General features: G+C 37.3%; 1 protein-coding gene across 3 annotated transcripts in view; it reads left to right on the plus strand.

Annotated features, from left to right (window-relative positions):
- The first annotated feature begins 9,334 nt into the window (after window positions 1-9,334).
- The window catches only part of LOC149804893 (sodium-dependent phosphate transport protein 2B-like), a 34,407-nt gene continuing 20,918 nt past the window's right edge, over window positions 9,335-22,823 (plus strand). For all 3 annotated transcript variants that reach the window (XM_089945638.1, XM_089945643.1, XM_089945647.1), the window contains exons 1-3: window positions 9,335-9,569; window positions 20,529-20,588; window positions 21,484-21,556. In XM_089945638.1, coding sequence (XP_089801764.1) covers window positions 9,519-9,569; window positions 20,529-20,588; window positions 21,484-21,556 — 184 coding nt within the window. In that variant the 5' untranslated portion in view covers window positions 9,335-9,518. The remainder of the gene's footprint in view (window positions 9,570-20,528; window positions 20,589-21,483; window positions 21,557-22,823) is intronic.

Below are 22,823 nucleotides of genomic sequence, written 5' to 3' on the forward strand. Positions count from 1 at the left end.
CACAAAATCCCAGTTCACCTCTTCTGAAAGTAAGTCCGGGTTCCCTTGGGTAGTCTCCACGGCTGGTGCACCCCAACTGATCGTTTTCTGAGTTTCCGTCATGTTGAAAAACGGTCGCATGGATTGGCTGCACACAGACGCTAGCGAATCTATATAGGGAATGTGACGTCACAGACTGCTGTCTTCGGATTGGACGTGGGCTGACTGAATTTTGTAACGCGTGTTTGGATTGGTCAATGAACTCAATCCGTTTCAATCCGTCCTCTCCCTATAAATAAGAGCAGTTCACTGCATTCATTCATCTCTTCTCGGCACCCAACATGTGGACCACAGTGGAATCATCAACTCTTGTATCTTCCATGATGTTCCGGACGGACATACCGATGTACGTCCGATCCAAGTGGACTATTGTCCATAGGACAGAAACCAGCCTATGGATACGAAGGATTTACATGGGGAGGCAAGGATGCCTAAAGAGGGTTCTCATTTACGGCCCCGAAATCAGACGTAGTTTGAGGACAAGAAGAAGACCAATGCGGTGCCCTCTGTGTTAACAATAGGGTATGTTAACATAAACCCAAAGGCCATTCAGGGCCACTCATAGGCCTCGATAAGACCTTGACTTTCATGCCTAGCCCTTTTTTCATTTAAAAAAAATAAAAAATAGAGACCCTCCCTGTTTAAATTTTCCCATGTTCAATTTCCATAGACCCATAAGGTCGGGACCGTATTAAAATAGGGTCCCGACCCTGTTCAATTCCCCTTGACGCTAAACAGACCCAAAATATATTCCCATGTTCAATTCCCCTTGACGCCAAAGTGCCGGTCCTGTATCTCCCATGTTAATTCCTCTTGACGCCAAAGTGCCGGGCTAGTTTTCCCCATGTCAAATTTACATAGACGCCAAAGTGCCGGGACCATGTTTTTAATGGTAAGTCCCCTTGACGCTGAATCGCCCCTATTCACTACTAAGAATGCTTTTCTCAACAACAGTAAATTACAAAACTAAACCCACGAGTAATACATAAAAACTAGACACATGTGTTTGAATGAACGACTTTCTTTTAGTTCGTTGTATTTAATTAAAACAAAATGTTTTATCCGCTGCAGTAAAAGTGGGGACGTGCTTTATTTACATGTAGTTTGAGATCGTTCTGTCTAATGTATAAGAAATTCTGGTTCCATTGCAGTTTTTGCTTGTGAGGGAGTGAGGCTCTAATTCCCTCCAGCAAGATAAATTAAGAAGCCTACGGCGTGGGTTGTAATCAATCGCACATGCTCCAGTGGACAAATACAACTATAATATAAGATCAGTCAGTCAGTCTACATAAACCCCAGTTCGTTTTAAATTTCATTCGCACAGAAAAGCTATAAGGTGTTGAAAATATATATGCAATGAAACAAAACCAAATTCGTTGTTTATACTGAGTTGGAGGAAAGAACTCGTTCCATACGACTTATGAATACGACAATACCTGACGTCATAGAAGCATGCCTATGCCGTAACAATTTCATTCTTTCCGCAGGCTAATAACAAAACACAAAAGTAGTTCTGCATGTATAAACTACATGCAATTTCAGTTATTTACCTTTCTATACGATATAATTTCCAACAGTCTTCAGAAAGGAAGGAAAATATTGGTGTAGTGACGATGCTTCACCTGTCATCTTAAAATGTTTATATTCATATTGCATAAAAGTGACTTGTATGTCCGTGAGGACCATGTTGTCCCAATGGCCCTGAGATGTAACCAAAATGTTTTTAGTATTTCTTTCTTAACCCCTGTGCAAACTATCTGCACACATTCGCAACGGTAGATGGTGTAAAACTCAATTACTGTACGTAACGAAAAGACGGATCGGATGAGCAACTGTTCATGCCTCACGATGTCACAATACACTATTTATAACAATCTTATATAAATGATTATGTTGCTGTACTTAGGAATAGCAAAAATAAAAACAAAATAACCTTGACCTGTGACCGCGCACCTTACAAATCAAAAAGTTTATACGATTATAGACAAACTCAGTCAATTAGATGTAAGGTCACACGTAACAGTTTTGCATGCATTTTGGCTCTTAATCACACTTAACCAAGATTTTGATGACATAGGCCTATTTACCAAATTTTATGAACATCCTATGAAAATAAAAGCCCAGGTTATCGTCTCTCACTTTGCGTACATATTTCTGATATTAGCCATTTTCCGTGGCTTGCTGTTTGAAGCAGAGATGTCGGTCCATAAATACTTATTCTTATGATATTTATTTGGTAGCAATTTAACCCATGTCATCTTATGTCCTCATATGTTAAATGACTAAATGACATTGGAATAATTAACTCCACATTTTTTCAATACCAATGATTGACGGTGGAACCTATGTAAAACTCTGTAGACTATCGCAAGAGATGAGTTTGACATTGCATGATAAATTGTATTAATACTATATTTTGTTTCATTTTTCGTTTTCAGATGAAAACTCTTATATTTATTGGAGAAAATTTTGGAATTTTTATAAATGTAAGTCTGATTTTCTTGTCATTCATAGCGTGACAAATATTTCGAAGTAAAATTCAATGTGCTATCAGGTTGTCAATTGTAAACTGAGTGAAAATGGCATAATTAATATCGATGTTTCTCTATTATCCATGTTTGATGATGGTCTGATTGACATCTTCAGCTTTAATGTCACCGTTTGTCATAAATTTAGACATTCTTCCAATCTAAATAAAGTTTGGAAGGAATGAGATGATTTGTTATAAAAGCTATCTGATATAAACCGCTCTTTAAAATAACCAAGATTTTATGTATAAACGACGTTCAAATAGTCATTTTAGAATTAATAGGTGGCACCCCTTTTTCAGTCACAGATGTCATTCGTAGTTCCGTTCTTCTTCGGGAGCGCTTTAAAAGAAGTGACGTATTGCATTCGACAAATTCTGTCAGTGACTAATCTAATAACAACAACATTCACAGGTAGCGGACAAATTAATTGGAGAGGGCATGAAGAGATGTACCGTTTTTTTTTTTTTTTATAAAGCGGATCTGAGAGGAAAAGCGTACTTTAAATAAGCATAAGATTCGGGTAAATATAGGTGCTCAGCTTGAACAATGGAATCCTTTGAAGGGACAACTTGAGTTGAAGACAAACAGAGCTGTTGCTAGTTTAGTTATAAATTGGTAAGCATTCGACATGGACTTGCAAGAGAATAACATACGTCGGTTAGGCCGATTACAGCACCATATCAAAAGCAAAATGAGAATAGCGTTTCACATAAGGATCATCTACTGTATCTGACATAGCTTGGTGTTGGCTTAACGTGTTTACAACAATGACGTCATCAAATCTTGTGTTCCACCTTTCGACTGAAGTCGGTTGTCCCACGGATTGAACAGTATTGGCATGAACAGTATCGGATTAATTCGTACACGTGAAAAATGGCCGGGTTTCCATGGCTCATAATGTGATGAAACTTCGATATTATCGGATTGTAATGGAACCCAACGATGATTATTTCGATGATTTGGCAGATACGAAATTGTAAACGTAATGGCGGCATTGGGGCTTTAAACAACGTATTGACAACCATGCTTTATGTCACATTTAGGCCAGATTTATTTACTGTGTGGTCGCCATAGTTCGAAATATTTTTGTTTCACTCAGCGTTGTCTGTATGTAATGGCATTGGTATTTATGACCTGAATAGATCAAGGATATCGCCGATTGAGTTTGAAGAAGTCCAAATGTTGCAGTTGGAAGTACATAACATGACGTCATGTTTCATATGGGATTTGTTGCTTTTCCTAATTATGTTTATTTTCTTGTTCACTATCACTGTGGTTTGTTCAGTTTTTGCCATTTTATGACATTTAAAAACAATATGACTTTAATTTTAGACCCTATGAACAGGATACATCAAACAGCTGCATCACCCCTTACGAAAGATCTTTGTTACCTTTCATTTACCTTTTCACCCTTTTTTGCTCACCTTCCATTTATCATTGTCAAGGAAGTTTGGAGCATTAACTCACTATAAATCAAACGATTAACTGAAAACTATATCTGAACGATATGATGAATAGTGAAAAGATGATATAAAATTGAATTGGATAAATAAAACTAACGGATTTTTCAATACATATCCTAGTTGTGGAAAGTGTAAAACAAACTGATGTCTACAGGACCGGTGTTTTGTGCAAACTTGTACATAAAGAATTCTGTAGAATACAGACAAAAAATGGATACAGTAAACAGAACACGTAAATGAATAAAACAAAGAGTGCTTGAAATGGTGTTTAAAGCTTCATATTAATTCAGAATTTTACAAGCATCGAAGGGAAACTCAGAATCTGAGATGACTTAAAAAATATTTGTTTTACCATAGGTTTACGTTTACCGTAGATGGCTAATTAGTTTAAAACCTGTTTCTGAAGATGATCGAGTCATACGATAGGTCATACCATATGTCGATTCTGACATTTCTTACCCTAAACGAAAAAAAATATTGATTGTACAGGTCAATAGTTACAGGTATGCTAACTATATAAATAATGTAAGCTGAATTAAAAAAAATGGGCACACTAGAGCCACTTATTCCAATTTGCAATCATACACTGCCTCTGTCATGATTATAGTCTATTTCTATTGACTTTATTTCCTGATATACAAGCACTTCTGAAGTTAAGGCTGACACAGCAATTATGATTACAGGCACCAACGCATCAGGAACAAAACAACAAAGCAACCAATGCACAATTATGTCATACTAATCAGATATGGAGTATCAATATTCAGACTCAAGCCTGGAGTATCAACTTTAAACCTCAATCTTGGAGTATCAATATTAAGTCTCAAGTCTGGCATATCAACATTAAGCCTTTAGCCTTGAGTATCATCATTAAATTAAGCGCCAGCCCTGAAGCATCAACATTAAACCTCAAGTCTAGAGTACTAACATTAAGCCTTAACCTGGAGAATCAACATCAAACCTCAAACATGAAATATCAACATTAAGCCTCTACCTTGGAGTATCATTATTAATCCTCAAGCCTTGAGTATCAACATAAAACCTCTAGCCTGGAGAATCAATATTAAGCATCAAGTCTGGCATATCAACATTAAACTTCAAGCCTAGAGCACTAACATGAAGCCTCAAACATGGAGTATCAACATTAAACCTCAAGCCTGGAGTATCTATATTAAGCCTAGAACACTAAAATGAAGCCTCAAGCCTTGAGTACCAACATTGAGTCTCAGTCTTGAAGTATCAACATTAGGCCTCAAGCCTTGAGTATCAACATTAAACCTCAAGCCTGGAGTATCAATAAAAAGCATTAAGCCTGGAGTATGAACACTAAACCTCTAGCCTGGAGTATCAATATAAAGCCGTAAGCCTGGAGTAACAACATTAAACCTCAAGCCTTAAGTATCAACATTAAACCTCAAGCTTGGAATATCAACATTAAGCCTTAAGCCTGGAGTATGAACACTAAACCTCCAGCCTAGAGTAACAATGTTAAGCCTCAAGCCTGGAGTATAAACATTTAGCCTCAAGCCCGGATTATCAACATTAAATTAAGCATCTAGCCTGGAGTATCAACATTAAGCATCAAGACGTTGGATTTCTTAATGTTCGTTTTTATTGACTTCGCCAATATCGACCAACAAGTCACCAAGTATGATCGATAAGAACATTCATTAATTTGTCGAATGGTGGCAATTATAAGAAACTGTCACTACAGAAACCCATGAAGCGTTTGACAATAGAGTGTACTGAAACAAACATTTTGCAGCCAAAGACAGCATGACAGAACAATCTGGTTTGAAAATAGTTGGATTACTATCTTTCAAGCTGGAAAATGTCATGATATGTTAAATTCTCTTATTTTAAATCATATTGAAATTATCTGCTTTGCAGATTGGAACGTTACGTTCTAGGTCTAAAATTCACTTGATGTGCTGTTGTTACACAGATATTTTAAATAATATCCAAGTTTTAAAGCAACTCAGGCTCCAGCTTTTATACAATTTGTTTTTGAATTTATTTATTGTGCTCTTATTTTTCACTGACAACTATCTTGAATTCCTAGGAAAATTGTTGAGGAAACATTTAAAATGTAATACAAAAACATTACACACCGGATAAAAAACATTACCTTCCCATAAAACAATCATAACGCTCTGAAAAAGCTCCACTAGGAAAGTAGATTAACAAGGTCAGGTTTTAATCATTAAAAAAATCAATAACATTATATTAATAAACAATTCACTTAGCTTTTTATATTTAAAGTACCATTGGATATAATGATCACATATAATTATGAAGATTCTGTTGCTTAATGAATAACACATTTATTTAACAATACATGTACAAAGATTTATATCTAAGTATTTTTAAATAAATTACTTATTCTTTATATATACTATATCCTTGTAATCGATAGCATTATTACAAATAGGAAATCTAATAAAAATGGATAGCTAATGTTAAGGTTTCTCCAAGTTCAGTATGAAAACAATTCTGTCACGCTATAAAACCTAGTTTTACCTACACAAAATTTGTATTTCGATTAACCTGTTTACATGCAGTGAACACATTGCTGCTTTACCCCTTGAAGAATTTTAATTTTGGGACAAGTATGTTTTTCTGTGATTTGAGATTGTATATCGTATCAGATTGAAAACTGCTTGCTGGTTTCAATTCTAGTCACAAATGAATAAATCACACTTGAATATTTCAACATACTACATTTTGTTTTTAACTGCAGATTTGTAGGTAGCCGTGGGTTGGAGAACCATGAAGTAGCTTGGGTAGGTGTGTTAGGACATTACGTAAAACAACTGCCGAACAATTACATCACAAATGGAGAATGATAAAGGGAGTTGCCAATGAGAAAAGAAAGACAAATTCCCTGCTTCACTAAAGTGACAAACAGGTAAGGGAAAGAAATAAAAACTTATGACAAAGACCACAGAAAACCTTTCATCTCTAACAACATACATATGCGGGTAGGTACAAATACAAATTGTTTATGGTGATGGTGAAGCAGATATAGAAAAAATATTTTAGGATGTCATATACTTATCCTCAGTGGCGTACTAAGGGTAAATGGCGCCCGGGATGACGATGATGGCACAAGGGGTTTTGGCGCCTCAAGACCTTAGGCACCCGTTGCAACCGCCCCATCCGCCCCAGTCCCATTAGTACGCAAGTACTTGTCCCAGTTTTGGGCACTTGATGTACATGATGCACCATGTGTAAATCAAGTTGAAAATGAATGCTACTATCGTGACACATTCTGCCATTTGTGCCGTCCAAGAGAAACCTATCAGGGAGAATTAAAGAAAAACATATGTAACCACAAGTGACTAGGGGGATAACTTAGAATTATCCACCAATATGAGCGTAAAAGTACATGTTGACTTGAGAATGTTTAAACAACTCCCAGTGTTCAAAATAAAAAGCAATAAATCGCACACAAAAAAGTTTTAAAGTCAACACCTGTACATTGCGAAATCCACCGGAAAACAACCACCGTCCATACATCACACTTTGACTTTTATCTGCTACCACAGATGCTACCATCGCTTGGTTCTTAACAAATACGGTATTCGTTTAATCTGACTTGTATAAAATTATTGGCCGTTATATGAGGAGAAACTGGTTTACCCATTTATTGCGGTGATATCAATTTAAGAAGATAAAGATTTTATTTGAGAACATGGGCATGGGGTATGGCCATTATTTAGAAACAGTGATATTCATGTGCGTATTTTTAAAATGGTATACTCGTCAGCAATCCCAACATTTTCCCGAAATCAACCGGTGATGCAGAACAAAGAAGTTATGTCAGATAGTGTACATAAGATAAGTACACGATAGGCGGCGCAGTGCAGAAAAAAAATACATCGAATAATGGATTACTTCTTCTGTTTTTGCTCCAAAGAAGACTAAACTCCAAAGTATCCTAACATAAAACACTTTACTTTTTAAATAACTTACAACTGTGCTATGCTAGAATCGACAAACAAAGGTTACTTTTTAACCAAACTGAAAAATGCAGTTTCAAACTTATAACACACTTGGTCATTCATCACGTTTTCTATGTTCTTCACTGTATTCTGATTAGGTCAGTTAGACGAGTCATTGGTATGTCAGCATTATCCAGTGATTGGAAATTGAGTTCGTATTAAATCCGCACTGATATGTTAGATTTTTACATTTCATATTATTTAAGCTAAATAATGTATGACTTGCTTGTCAGTCAGTGAGTCTAAACGTATAAAAACACGGCTACACATGTACGATACCACGAGACGAAAATAGGGTCAGCTAATGAGATTAATCAAGCCGAGATCTACAACGTAACCATTTCTTATCCATCCCGAGTTTTTCCAATAAATTTTAAAGAAAAGGATACAATATTTGGAAAGTATTATTTTTCACATGTTGGTAAGTACATAGTATTGTTCTCTTGTATCAACAATGAAGGTATTTTATATGAGAACAGAAACTATACATTGCATATAGTTTAATGTAACAAAAGGCAACAATTCTGGTTAAATTAACCCCTTGATAAAATTTACCCATGTCTGGCCAATGCTTTTAAAATCTGGCTTATTATCATTCGTAAGTGTGGTATTGTGCCAATGCGGCAACGTAGAAAAAGCGAATATATTTACTTCTGGAAAGCCAAATGTGGCTAACTTCAGAGTACATCTACGATCACTTTGATTAATTTGAAGAAAAGTCCGTTCTAATTTAAGTCTGTTTGAAACATATAATAAACGGCTCAGTTTGCAACCTCCATTTCGTGTAATCCCAAATCATTTAAGTTCTTGTCACTATATACTTTATTGTCTAAATATATTGCAAGATGACAATTTCTATTTTATCACTTTATCTTTAGGGTTTTGAAAGACTGATAAAACAAAGCTTAATTTAGAAAGCACAAGAACTGTGACCATGACTTATAACTAAGTTTGGGATTTCTTTTAAGCAAAGACGAAACGTAATTCAAACAAGTGAAAGATCTTGTTAGTCAATTAAAATTTCAATCTTTACAAATTCCTTGTGATTCAAATTTTACAACATAGCATATTCAGCATGTCGTAACGTACTTGAAGCACTGGGCTCCATGTCATCTATTAAGACAGCATGTTTCTTGAAGTTGTAGTTTGTGAGTTAAGAGTGATGGCAAGTTCGTTTAAACTTGATTGCTACTGACATGTGCGCAAACGCCATCTGATGACAGAGCATGATAGATTGCACCACTGCAATAGGTTAAAGTGGCAAGCGTGTTTTGATTTGCAAACTTGACATCCCTATTTTATGAGATAGATCAGTCCTTATAAAATGTAAAGGAATACATAAACGCTGTGTTGAAAGCGTTGGAAAACTAGAGTTATACGGCAGAGGCGTAACGTGAATTTCGAAAAAGGATTAGAGGCGGAGTGAAGAAATAAGTTTTTACTAACTGTTAGAAAGGAGACAGCGAAAGGGGAAAGAAGTAATGGATATGAAATCAATATGTATTGCCGATTCGCTGCCAGGTTATGAAAAGGTATGTAAAAGCGTAATAACCATCTTATGATTGCTTAGTCCTAAAACGGATAAAATGTAATACTGTGGCTTAAATACCGTCGAAAATATACTGATTCACTATTCAAGTTTGCCGCTTTTGCTAAAAAAAAATACCATTTAAAATGCATCGTATATAATTTCAATTTTGACATATATGACTAATACCATCTTCGAATCGAAATCTTTTAAAGTATTACAAAAATGCCTACCGATCATGAAAAGGGGGAATCATTACTAACATAGAAAAATCCTCGTAGTTTTCGATTAATGGTGACTAATTTTAACAGCTAATATCCTAACATTAAGGCCATGAATTTTAGTACACAAAAAGCTGTTCCGTCTTAAAAATATGCAAAAAAGTTTACCAAAAGTGTGAAAGTCTGGAATGACTTAATCATCAACGATTTGTAAAGTTTGTAACACATTTGTTAAAAGCATCCTAAGGTAAAGACTTCTCATGCTTGTACAGATAATGCCAATGTGTTATCCATTATGCCTAATTGTTAGTAACTATAGAAATAACTGCTGACGGGGCCTACAAAACGTTACCATAACGTTGACGACCATATCGAAGACACGTTCCTTACATCAAGGCTTTTATAAGTCGTGAAATGATGCTAAGTTACTAGAAAATCATAAACATTTAAGCAACCTATTTAAATAGCCTCTTAAAAAGTGCATGTATGTATGTATGTATGTATGTCAGGATAGCGAAAATGGGAAAATAAATTACAACCCCCCCTTACGACAAGACCTTTCAGATCACTCTGGGAACGTTTAGCGACAAGAGGAATTTAACATGGGGAAGACTGATACTGTATAGCGACAAGGGAAAGTTGGGTTATTGTTTAGGGATAATAGGAATGGAACAGGTGAGGTGACCTCACAGTACTGTACATTGGTAATAATGTTGCAAGCGGCTGACCTCAATCGGACCAAACAGCGAGAAAAAGAAAGAAAAAAACTAGAATCCTGGGGGGGGGGGGGGAAGGGACTGTCGGGACGTAGACATATATTACACATACAACATACATACATAGATTGACAAATATCAAGCTATCAAACCTAAACTATAAAATCGACTATTTTTTTGAAAGGCAAGATAATAAATGCCTTTTCGAGAGAGTGGAGTGGTCTTGAAAATGGCTTTTGTTGTCTTCTTCTAGTTTCTTCTTTTCCTTCACCATCTTCTTAGTTTTGTTATTGCTGTTGTCTTCTTTTTTTATTTTTCCTTCTCCTCTGCCGTGTTCTTCCACTTCACATTCGTCTCTTCCTTTTCTATATTTTCTTCCATTCCCTCATTCTTATTATATTCTCTTCAACCTCCTTCTCCTCCTTTACTTCTTTAATCATTTCCTTTAAAATGTCATTTGATTTTCTTAGATTATTGATTTCCATCTTGACTCAATGGGGACTATATAATACAAATCTTCATCCAGTTTGGCTAACATTTTTTTCTATCATTCCCAAATTGTCCAGAACGTCTTGCATCTTCTTCATTTTATCAAGGTGGTTACTAGTCATCTTAGCTTATTCAATGTTGAATGGTGCGAATGACAAACGCTTGACTTCACATTTGTCAAACACGGACGTGCAGGAACACATTCTTTTCACTAATTTCACATAGTATGTGCTATCCACACAAACGTACGCGAACGCATACAAGCAAACACTCTACTATCCATACAAACGTACGCGAACGTATACAATCATAATGTTTACTATCGACACAAACGTACCCGAACGCATACAAACCCCAAATATACTATCCACACACGGGAAGGGAAAAAAGCAAACCACAACATCTATTATCTCCACAAACGTACGCGAACGCATACAAACACAATATGTACTATCCACACAAACGTACGCGAACGCATAAAAACACACTCTAAATGCACAGGCATACCAAAACACACACACACACACACACACACACACACACACACACACATACACACAATCACATAAGCAAATGAATATGTATAGACACACTACTCCACATTAACACAAATCGGTAACTTGAATAGTATCTTTTCTAGAGACTTGGTTAGCCCTCAGGAGGGCTGTATCTTATTGTTTCAGATACACCTGCTTAATGCTGACATCTCCCAGACCTGTCCACACACACGCAATGTCTACTCCAGTCCTGCTAACTATTGGCATTTGCTCTTGGGTGTGCAAAGGCAGTTTGAGTGGCCTCCTCATGCCAGTCTTCACTTTGTGGAATAGCGAAGATTTCCCTCTGCTTTCTACTTTGCAGTCGTGGATGATGAGGTTCTTTATCTCTGGCACTGACACTAGTTGCTGTAGCTGACGTTGTTGTGGTTGTGGTGCTAATTGTCGTGCTGGTTATAGTGATAGAGGCTTCCTCACCTCAGGCTTGGTCTCAGCATGAGCTGAGGCAGTATCATTCTCTTTTTTCCTTCTCCTCTTCTTTATTGTTCTCCTCTTCCTCCTCATCTATCCTAGCACTTTGTGCTATAGCCTCCATGGTCCGTTCATCTAGTATGTACATGGAATACTCCTGATGCATCTGAAGCTCCAACAATTCGCTATTCTGCTACTTAGTTTTTTGAAGTTGACACGTCAACGTAGGGTAGCCAGAATGACGAACGCTTCCCATTATACGTGTGAATCATGGACGTGAAGGAAAACATGTGATGTGGCGTCAGGGAAGAAAGAATACCTGACTCGGTATCGTCCAGGGCATTTATAGGAGTTTCTCGCCGACCCAAAATTACCCGTTTGAAGCAAGACATTGTGCCTGCTCTCAAGAAAGTTTCTTTATGGCTTTGTTTTTCGATGATGACATTTTGGAGAACTTCTTTGCTGTGCTTCAATGCAGAATAGTTAAAAGGGAGTTACTAAAAGAGGATTGTTGTTGGGGTGGCTATTGTTGGGGTGGTGACTGACGTTGAACACAAGTCTCTCGTTGTTTCCGTTTGAGGAGTATTTCAAGGACGGATTGGTAAGAAGGTAACAGACGCAACTGCTCAGTAAAATGGTCCAAAATTGTTTGACTCCTTGTTGCAAACTCAGATTGGCAATGGCAGCACCGATGACACAATACACCACAAATATTTGGCAGAAAAAGACTATTTACGTTTTAGGCACACGTTCGTTACATCCCACTCACAAGGGTTGGTTTTGTAGATCTTGCAGAGAAGAACTGGGTCAAGGAGTGGTCACGGTTGTAGTGGCAGCGGAGGCTATGTTGAACGGCATGATAGTCGCTTCTCTTTATAGTCGATGATTTGCGAATCTTCGATTCAAGAATCAAAACTAGGTGGATATCCTTGTCAAAGTAGTTTGACCTTTTTGACACTTCATTTTCCCACATTTCGGGTTCTTCGTTGAGAACGCTTTCGATGACGTACACTTCGTCTTCTTGTTTTTGTCACACCTTAAAACTCGGGCAAGTAAAACGTTCATTTTAACACTTCCCCGCTCATGTCTACCAATTTATAGACGACAGGATGACGGTCACGCACTCGTTCAGTGACAGGAAACAATTCCTTGGTCCAGTTGGGTGAGTAACCTTTGTCGAAAGTGCGTTTGGTTTTGCCAATGCGCACCCAATCTCCTGCTGCTAACTCTCCACGTTTCTTGGGGATATTCACCGTCGGGGACAAACCAAACAGGCGCTTAGAAACAGTCACTTCGTTGTCGGGAGTCATTTCTTGGGGGGCACATCCGATGCTTCGATGGTAAGATTGGTTGTACGCTCGGACCAAGTATGTCAAGACGTCAATATACTTGAGAGTGTGTTGATGCGTAAAATATTTTCACATGCGTTCTTTTAAGAGGCGTTGAAAACGTTGCACGATGCTAGCTTTGGTTTTGTGATTCTCGGTGGTAAAAAAGAATGTCACGTTTCTTTAATTCCTTTTGGAAAGCTTGGTTAAGAAATACGGTACCTTTGTCGGTTTGCCATCAAAGAAGGTGAAAATCATTTTGTTTTAACACCAGATTTAAGGCTCGCACTAACTCACCGCTCGATTTGGAAGTCAATGGCATGACCCAGGCAAAGTTGGAAAAGACGTCGATGGCTCATAACAAATATTTGTCGCCACGATTGTAGGTACTTGCCCCACTTGCACGGAAATGATTTTTGCTCCGTTGAAAGTCACTTTAACGTTCGGTACTTTGTTCCGTATAGTATCTCAAAAGAAACTGTCCATAGTATTCAGATAAAGTGCGAGCCATCACCGTGGCATAGGGATGAAAATCTCCGTAACGTTTGATGTCCTCCTGGCTCCATGTCTCGTCGATGGGGTCCAAGAGCCATTGGGCGATATCAGCTAGCGTGTTTGGTTCCTGAAAGATTTTTTTCACGTCCTCCAGTAATCTTGCTACAGTTTGAGCAATACTAAAGATAGGTTCTTGGATCACTTCTCGCACGATCGGTGAGCCACGCAGAAATTATTAATGTAAATACCAGTGTCCTACATGCATTCGAAATCGAAAAAGATGAAATTCATTTTCTTCTGGTCATCTTCATCCTCCACCTGTTTGGGTTGGTATTTTTGAATTAAAGGTTCGTGTTTCATGTCCACGATTTCGCGACAAATGCGGCATCGTTTATTTCATGGACATACGTGCGCCTTGGCAGTGTTTGTATATATGCCTTGTCTACAATTAGGGCACACTCTCAGCAGTCGACCAACATTTTTCTTCTGTGAACCTTGTGTCTTAAGATGTTGTTGGTAACAGGTAAGGGTGACAAAAGTGCGCTGACAAGCCGGGCAATGCTGCTGTTGTTTCCTTTGTCCAGATACGGTTTATAGGCCAAACATACCTAACATTACCATCCGCAATGCTTGTGTTGCTCTCGACTGTTATGGCCATAGTCAAATTTCTCACAGTAATAACCGTATGCCAGGAATGTGTCGATACTAGTAATGGCATCGAAATGTTCATCGTGATTATAGACGTGAATGTAATTTCCGTCTTTGAAATCTGTTCCTCGAACCAGCAGAGGTCTGCGCGCTTCCTGAGGGTGTACTTTTAAGGTGTAGCGTGGAGCCAAATCGTCTTGAAATTTTTGCATTTCAGGAATGCCACAGTGTGTCTTTGGATAGACCCGCTTGCTGTAACAGGAGTTCTGCTTCTCCTTGTTGTTTGGCATGGTCCGATCGTTGAAGAGATTTCCAGTCTCTTTTCCATTACACCGTGTCGTTCTTGTCGTCATACGTTCGTCCTACGACGATGGCACGGGCTAAACACATCTTGTTCTGAGGGTTGTTAATTTGGACGAGGCTCTTTTTGGTGCTGAGAAGGTCGTCAAGCAAAAACACCTTTTTGCGTCCTGTCTCTTGGCGAAGAGAAACGTGGGTCTTTAACAGTGTCGCTTTTCCATCGATGATGTGAAGCTTGTCGTTGAATTGTTGTACGTGTTGAATCTTGTCGAGGACTTTGGAACGCGTCAGTTCTGTCGGGCTGCTAAAGTCGATCCAAAAGGAGACTTCAAACTGTCGCGATGAATGGAAAGTCTCAAGCGATCATCTTCTTTGGCTTCACATTGTTTTTTCAGTGTGGTTAACAAAGAATCCCACATCTTGGTCATGAATTCCTCTGCTTTCTCATCGGACTTGAAATTTTAAACTTCACCGTAAGCCATAATTCTAAATTTTCTAGAGGAACGCTTTTCCGTCTCTCGAATGTGGTAGTACGTTTGAGGATTTATTGGAGAACTTAGGTTGGGTGTAGATTCTCTGGGTCTAGGTTCTGGCACACTCATGTCATCTTCAAATTCACTGGCATGAATTTGAGCCAACACTGCAGCTACTGTGCAAGGCGATAAATCACGTTTCTGCCTCTTACATTCTTCTCCCTTTATCCACGAAATAATGCGATCTTTTCATCTTGACTGCAAAAGTCAAATGATTTCATTTTTAGCGCCACGGTCTTCTGTATCCATGTCAAATTAATGTCTTCCCTATATAAAGGATCAGTGTCTTTCCTCCTAGTATTCAATTCAATCTCAAACCGACTAGAACAATGGAACCCACATATATCGAACGTCTGATCAAAGGTGTGCGAGGTATCATACAAAAGGTTCCTTCAGAGAAGCCGACGGACTAATACCACTCCTTTCGAGATAAAATTCAATATATTTGCTATATCTGTAAGATGAAATGGCATTGGGCTACGGAGTGTTCAGACCGTCAAAAGCATGATAAGTGTCAAAAGAGACAAAAGTCAAGAGTCCTCTTATCATTGTCAAGAGAAAGGACCTTGGTCTTCAGAAAGCCTTACAAATCAACAACAGCAAGAAGAAAATAGGGGGAAGAAGCAGTACCGTCCCAAAAGGAAGTATGTTGACACGTACAGAAAGAGAAAAAAGAGAAGAAAAGAAGACGAGACGACAGTGAAGAAGGAGAGGAGGAAAAACCTGTGAAAGTGAAGAAATTCAAATAAAGAAATTGAACAAAAGACAAAGAATAAGCATTGTTAAGTAGTGTGACGTTAATTGGATTGTAAAATTTGTGCAAGAATAGACCAGACAGAGAACGTTAGTGTCTCTTGGTTTTGAATTCTTAGAATATGGACTTACACCCACGCACTCACACACGTACATCATGGGCAAGAAGGGGATTTTGAGTTTTAATTGATTTTGGCAAAATGAATGCTATCTCTTTTCGAGAGAGGTGATTGACCCTGAAAAGGACCGTTGGCTGTTTTATTTTGTTTATAAAAAACAAACAGACTCAGGAACGGGACGTAATCAGCTTTATCTGCCTTAAGCCTTTGCCACGGCCAAGGCCTATTTCTGGACTTGTTCCTGTCGATGATTTGGTATAAATCACTTGGGTGGGTGTCTCAGGCGTAGTAACAGGGTTGGGCTGTTTTGCTCTGGATGGTCTTTTTCTCTTTTTTGCAGTATTAATGAAGTCTGATACATTTGTTTCAGACTCCTCAACTCTGCCAAAATATCTAATAGTACCGTCACGGTTGTCTTTCACTGTCCTCCTTCTCTCCTAGACCTTGTTTCTTCTGTGATGCTTCTTCTTGCTGTCGTTTCCTTCTTCTTGCCTCTTCTTCTTCTCGCTGTTGTTTTGAAGTAGAAAAGTTTGTTCTGCTTCTTTCTGCTGCTGTAAACATTTCTCGAATTCTTCTTCTGTCTCTCTTTAAAATCCTCGACATGTGGTAAGGAAGGAATAGGTCGCTAAGGAACTAGTACCGGTACAAATTATTGAGAAGAAGAGAGAATATCCACTAAATCCCAATTAAAATCGGTCTCTTTTGGAAGTAGAACTGTGTTTACCTTGGTAGTCGCTTCTATGACATCGCTTCTCGTCTCCACGGCCGGTGCACCCCCAATCTTCTTATTTTCCGTTATGTTTGAAAACTCTGTCGCATTGCTTCACTGCGCACAGACTCTAGCGTACCTATATACAGAATGGGACGTCAAAGGTAGCTATTTTTGGATTGGAAGACAGACTCCACACAGTGACTGAATTTTGTAACGCGTGCTAGAATTGGTAAAAAAACCTCAATCCGTTTCGATTCACTTCACTTTATTCCCTGCATCTGTTCTTGGTACAGTATGTGGACTAACGTTGAATCATCTATTGATGCTGTTCCGCACGGACTTACCCATGTATGTCAAATCATCATTGAAGATCAAAAAGATCAACGATGCGAGCGAAATTTTCAATACTGAAAGTGGCGTTTAAATTTTCACTTTGTATTCAAGGGAAATAAATTATTTATTGAATTTTGCTAAACTTGCTGGTTTTGCATTCTTTACGTTGCATTGTTTTATACATAGAATCGTAACATTTATGGACTGAACTTTCACTAAGACAGATACCATATCTGGTAGGCTTATTCTATAGACACCAGGTGCAAACAAACAATTTACTTCGATGACAGAAGCCTCCTTTCACCGTGCTGTTGATACGAGGATTAGCGATATAATTGAAGCAGTCGACTTTAACGTCAAGATGCTAAATCCACTCTCCGATCCAGAAATGCAACCACGGTGTGATGAGTTTTCACTTCACCAATGCATTAATCAGTCCACTCTTTTCCCTGAAATCTCTTCAACCTTGATAAATCTGTTATTTATAATGAATAAGGTTTATTTTCAGTTGTTCTGGAGATTCTTTCTTACATCAAGATATTATATATCATCAACACCTTTAATGGATATTTAACTATAGAAAGCCTAAGAACCTTGACTCGTTTCCAAGATTTATATGGATACTGCCGAGGCGACTGTAATCTCTTGAGACATAAAGCATCCACTACCGACAAGATATGCATGAAATATAACAATATTGACAATATCGACAACAATACAAAAGAATATCAATGATTAAATCATCCTGTTATCTGACCGATGTAATCGTGACAGAAATAACAAAGTCAAGCCATGGATCATAACGTCAATCAAAAGAGAACCTATCGAGAAATCGCGATCCATCCTATCAGCGTACTGAACTAAATTTCGTTCCCTGCGGAACAAAACAAGTGTATGATTTGAAAAGCCAATAAGCTAAATATTGACATATTCGCACAAAAGCTGAAATCAAGCACTGCATCACCTGGTGGCTGGTGGTCAGTGTGGTCACTTTCATTCCACAACCCTCACAGTACACATTCGATTCGATACCTTTAACGTAACGGTGCGATAATTACCGATTAAGTGGACAAAGCTGAATTATTTAACAATTTTATTTATATCTAGCAAACTGTAATTGATGAAACAAATGATATGTTCTTGACATACCTTTACATATGGATAGAAACTTAGATTCTATAGAACTAACTCCTGATGAAGTGCAAGATATTCTCGAAAACCTTTCCCACGAAAAGGCTTCTGGTCCCGTTTTGACCAGTCTCTTAGAGAATCAACTGTTCCAAACATTTGGAATGAAGCAGACGTTTGTCCAATGTTAAAGAAGGGCGACCCTTCCATTGTATCTAATTAAAGACCAATACCGCTTCTTAGTAATTTTGGCGAAGTTTTCGAAAGATAGGTTTTAAAACACATATTGAATTACTTCCTGAAAGTAACATTCTTACACCTTTTCAATCTGGTTTCATTGGGGATGTTTCTACAGTTAATCAATTAGCATATTTCTGTAATACGGTCTACAAAGAAATAGATCGTGGTAAGGAACTTAGAGTTGTATTTTGCGACACAAGTAAAGCTTTCGACTGAGTGTGGCATAAATTACCCGTTTACATATTGAAAGCTAATAACATAAAAGGAAGCTTTATGAAAGAGTTCTCCATCTGAAAAGCAGAAAACAACGAGTGATACTTCCCGGCGCGTGTTAAGGGTGGATGTGTACTGAATTATTGTGCCCTAATGATCCGATTTAGTTCCATTACCTTTCCTGATATAAATAAATGATACTGCATATGCTGTACACTCCAATATACATTCATTTGCAGATGATAAGAGTTTCTTTCTAATCGTCGATAATCCCGTGCTAACGGTTCATAACCTTTAACTCTGAATTGGAAGAAAACCTTTCAACCATTCTAAAACTGAACCGGTGGCCTAGTGATTAGAGCATACGCCTTGGAAGCGGCAGGTCGTGGGTTCAAACCCCGGCCGAGTCATACCAAAGACTCACAAAAATGGTACTAACTGCTGCTTCGCTTCGCGCTCAGAATTAAGAGGTTAGTGTTCGGACTGGTCGTTCTGGTATCAGGATAATGTGGCGGGGTGGGGCATCATGCTATATGTCCGCGGCATGATGCCCCAGTGGTAAACATTATTATAAACTGCCACACTGCAGACATTGTAGCGATATGAATGAAAAATTGTTAAAGCTACGTTTAAAGTCCTAATCACACACACACACACACACACACACACACACACACACTAAAACTGAATCCCTGACAATCGTTTGGAAAATTAATAAACTCTTGCATCCACCATCAGAGTTTTTCTCTCAAATAACTGCTCATGGTGCAAGCAAATAGATTATATAATGGACAAGCCATGGTCAATAATCAATATAATGCAAAATATTAAATTCCAAAATTGGCAGGAAATCGTTTGAAATTATATTAACGTCTTTTGTTCGACCTGGAATATGGTAATGTTTTTTGAGACGATGCACATTATTCGAAAATGGAGAACTCCAAAGAATATAAAATGAGGCAGCCAGAATTGTGACTGGTGCAACAACATTATTATCTATTGAAGCGCTACACCAAGAAATAGAATAGGAAATTCTTGAAGTCCTCTCTATCTTACATCTTTGATTCCACCATCTGTTAGTGATATTACTCGATATCACGTACGCAATGTAAACACGTTTCAGTTAGTGCATGTAAGAAGAAGTCTTTATTACAACTCGTTTCTTCCTACTGCCATTCGAGAATGCAATACATTATCTATTGATACTCGTGAAATAAACTCCATTAACAACTTTAAAAGCACATCAGATATAGACGACACTTATTTTCCCAGAAACGTTTGGCGGTTTAGAAGCAAATTTAAAATTATTCACGCTTGACTTGCAGTTCACAAAGTCAGCATTTATTTGCAAAGAATATTATCTGATCACATGTTGTATAGGTACAACTGTATAAAGTACAAGCCACTTCTCTTTATTCTGCATTTATTACCAGGAAAAACAACTCGAACTGATTCATTCCCTCGCACTATGGGATAATTTAACTTTAAAACCCTTATTGTAATGTAATATAGTCAAAACTATTTAGTGAAGCGCACATGTTACTATCACGCATGCACTTTCACCTGCAAGAAACATTTTACTCAATTTTTCAGAATGATTCGCCATCGCCCCCGCAACGAATCGCTCTAGAAAGCATCCATATTCACATTTAACTTTGTGTTCCCGTTTATTTATTTATTTATTTATTTATTTATTTATGTTTGTTCTTTTTATATATTTGGTTTGATTTTTCTAACAATAAGTCATTTTTCAAAATTATTTTTCAGGAGCATGAAATCAAGAACAAAACTTTCGAAACTGGTGATGGAAAATCTGACTCGAGTGACGTAAGTAAACAATATCATACGAAAGGCTACAGGGATTTGCATTGTAAGATATAAGGTATAAATTATATATTATTTTGCATCGATTGGGTCATGGAAAATGAACGACACAATGTAAAGATTGTATATCGCGACATATACCATTTCTGCTCGATTCCTTTTCTCATAATACAACTGATTGGTTTTAAACAATGTTAGTATTTCTTTAATTTGATCATTTATTCATACGGTATTTGTCAGTCTATTTCGCGTTAGAAAGGAATATATTATTTACGGAAGCGAGTAGTGGGTCAGCGTATGATTTGGTTGCTGTGACAGGGGCTATAGCTTTCTAAGAATCAGGTGTACTTGGGACTTTATTTCGGGTGAATTCTAAAACCATTTTCTTTTCTTCATAAAAAGAACCTTAGCATACCTGTACAATAAAAAAGCAGCGTCTGAACTGTGGGAGGAGATCGGGTGAGCAGATGTAAACTCTCCAGATCATTAATAATATGCGGGGAATAATGGGAACGTTTCCTAGATATACAATTAGAAGGTTAAAGGTATGATAAGTAAGAATTTAAATGCTCAAGCCTCCCGAAGCTTCGTTCCCTGAGCCTAAACCAGTGGCCAGTGCTCCCATCCCACAGAGCCCGTACCCATATCCTTAACTCCCTCTCACCATAAAAAACATATTCCTTGATCCAGCCATGGAAAAGTGAAAATGTGTTCTGATCAAAGCACCAAACACCTAATTTTACTTAATTCTCTTTCTCATCTCGAGTCACACGTTCACTTGGCAATAATGCACGTGGTAATAATTGATTTTAAGCGTGACTTGAGACGCTTCGAAATCTCTGATCGATATGCTAGTTTTAAGTATTACGAGTATTTGCCCCCATTCTTGTCTTTGCAGGAAAAGGTTTCAGTTGCAGTAATTGACCCCTGGGCCCTTCCGGAATTGAATGTCCAGTTCACACAGTGGTCCGGTATGATATAAATTTGTCTTGGTTCATTTTGTTCCGTTTTGCCGATGGGGCAGAACAACGAAACCAGTCGCGTCAGAGCTTCCATCTGTGTGTTTAATTTATTCTGCCTCTCTATGCTTGAGGTTTCTGTTAGTCCTCAGTAGTACATTGTGCTTGGGGATGGTTAGGATACCTCAGACCAGAATAGCATTGTTAAAGAATGTGGGGATCCACGATTGTCACAGAAATATTAATGCAGCAATGCTGGTAATGTATATTAATTATTTATAAAGACATCTAGTCGAAGACTGAAATTTTCTTTCTTCCCGCCTGTACGTTAAAGTGATGCAAAGAATGGAAAAGGGAATAAAAATAGTGCTGTTACATATACATAGTCTGACATATTATTTTAATTTATAACCACCAGGACGACCGGGTTTAATGTATTATTTCTTTTACTAACCAGAGTCAGCATAAGAAAAAAAAAACTCTCAAATAATTATATTAATATAACGGAGCTTCTGGCAGAATTTTTATTTTATTGAAAACAATTAGTTTGGCAAATTTTTTTACAGTTTCATTTTTGCATCCAAAAAATAATTCTTTTATATTTTTTATAAAACATAATCAGAAACTATTTATGGACAAATTATTCTAAATGTTTTTTAAAGTTTGATTCTAAAGTGTTTTTGTATTTGTTATTTCCAAATGTTACTTTGAATTATTATTTCAAAATACTGTCATGTTTTATTTAAAGTTATTGTTTAATGTGTTATTTTATGCTGCATTAAGATGTTAGTGCTATTATTACAAAATATTATTCCCAAACTGTTCTTTGATATGTTATGTCAAAATATTATATATTGTTTCTGTTGGCTGTACAAATGGTGAATTGGAGGGTTACAACATAATACAAACTATTGACGTATAGGCGAAATCACAATAATTATTCATTTCTGTATGCTCACAATGATTGTAACAATTTAAATTAAAAAATAAACATGATATTGTACGTAACCTTTTGATAGGCTCAGTTCTTCTATTGTTATTAATAAACATTTTTAGATAAAGATTAAGTAATGATAAGGTTTATATTCTAAATAATTTATGTGTATGTTATTTAAAAGAAGTTCCATTTTTGTGTTAATATCAGTTTTCTCAGTACTACAGTGCTCATAGGTGAATCTGGTTATTCCATCATCTAGGATGTATCCTTCAGTAGCATACAGTGGCAGTGTTATCTTATTCAGCTGATACAAACCTAGTCGATGATTTTCATGCTTAAGAT

Source organism: Sinohyriopsis cumingii, chromosome 2 (assembly GCF_028554795.1).
Source record: "Sinohyriopsis cumingii isolate HCF-2022 chromosome 2, ASM2855479v2, whole genome shotgun sequence".
In the NCBI taxonomy this organism is placed as follows: Eukaryota; Metazoa; Mollusca; class Bivalvia; order Unionida; family Unionidae; genus Sinohyriopsis; species Sinohyriopsis cumingii.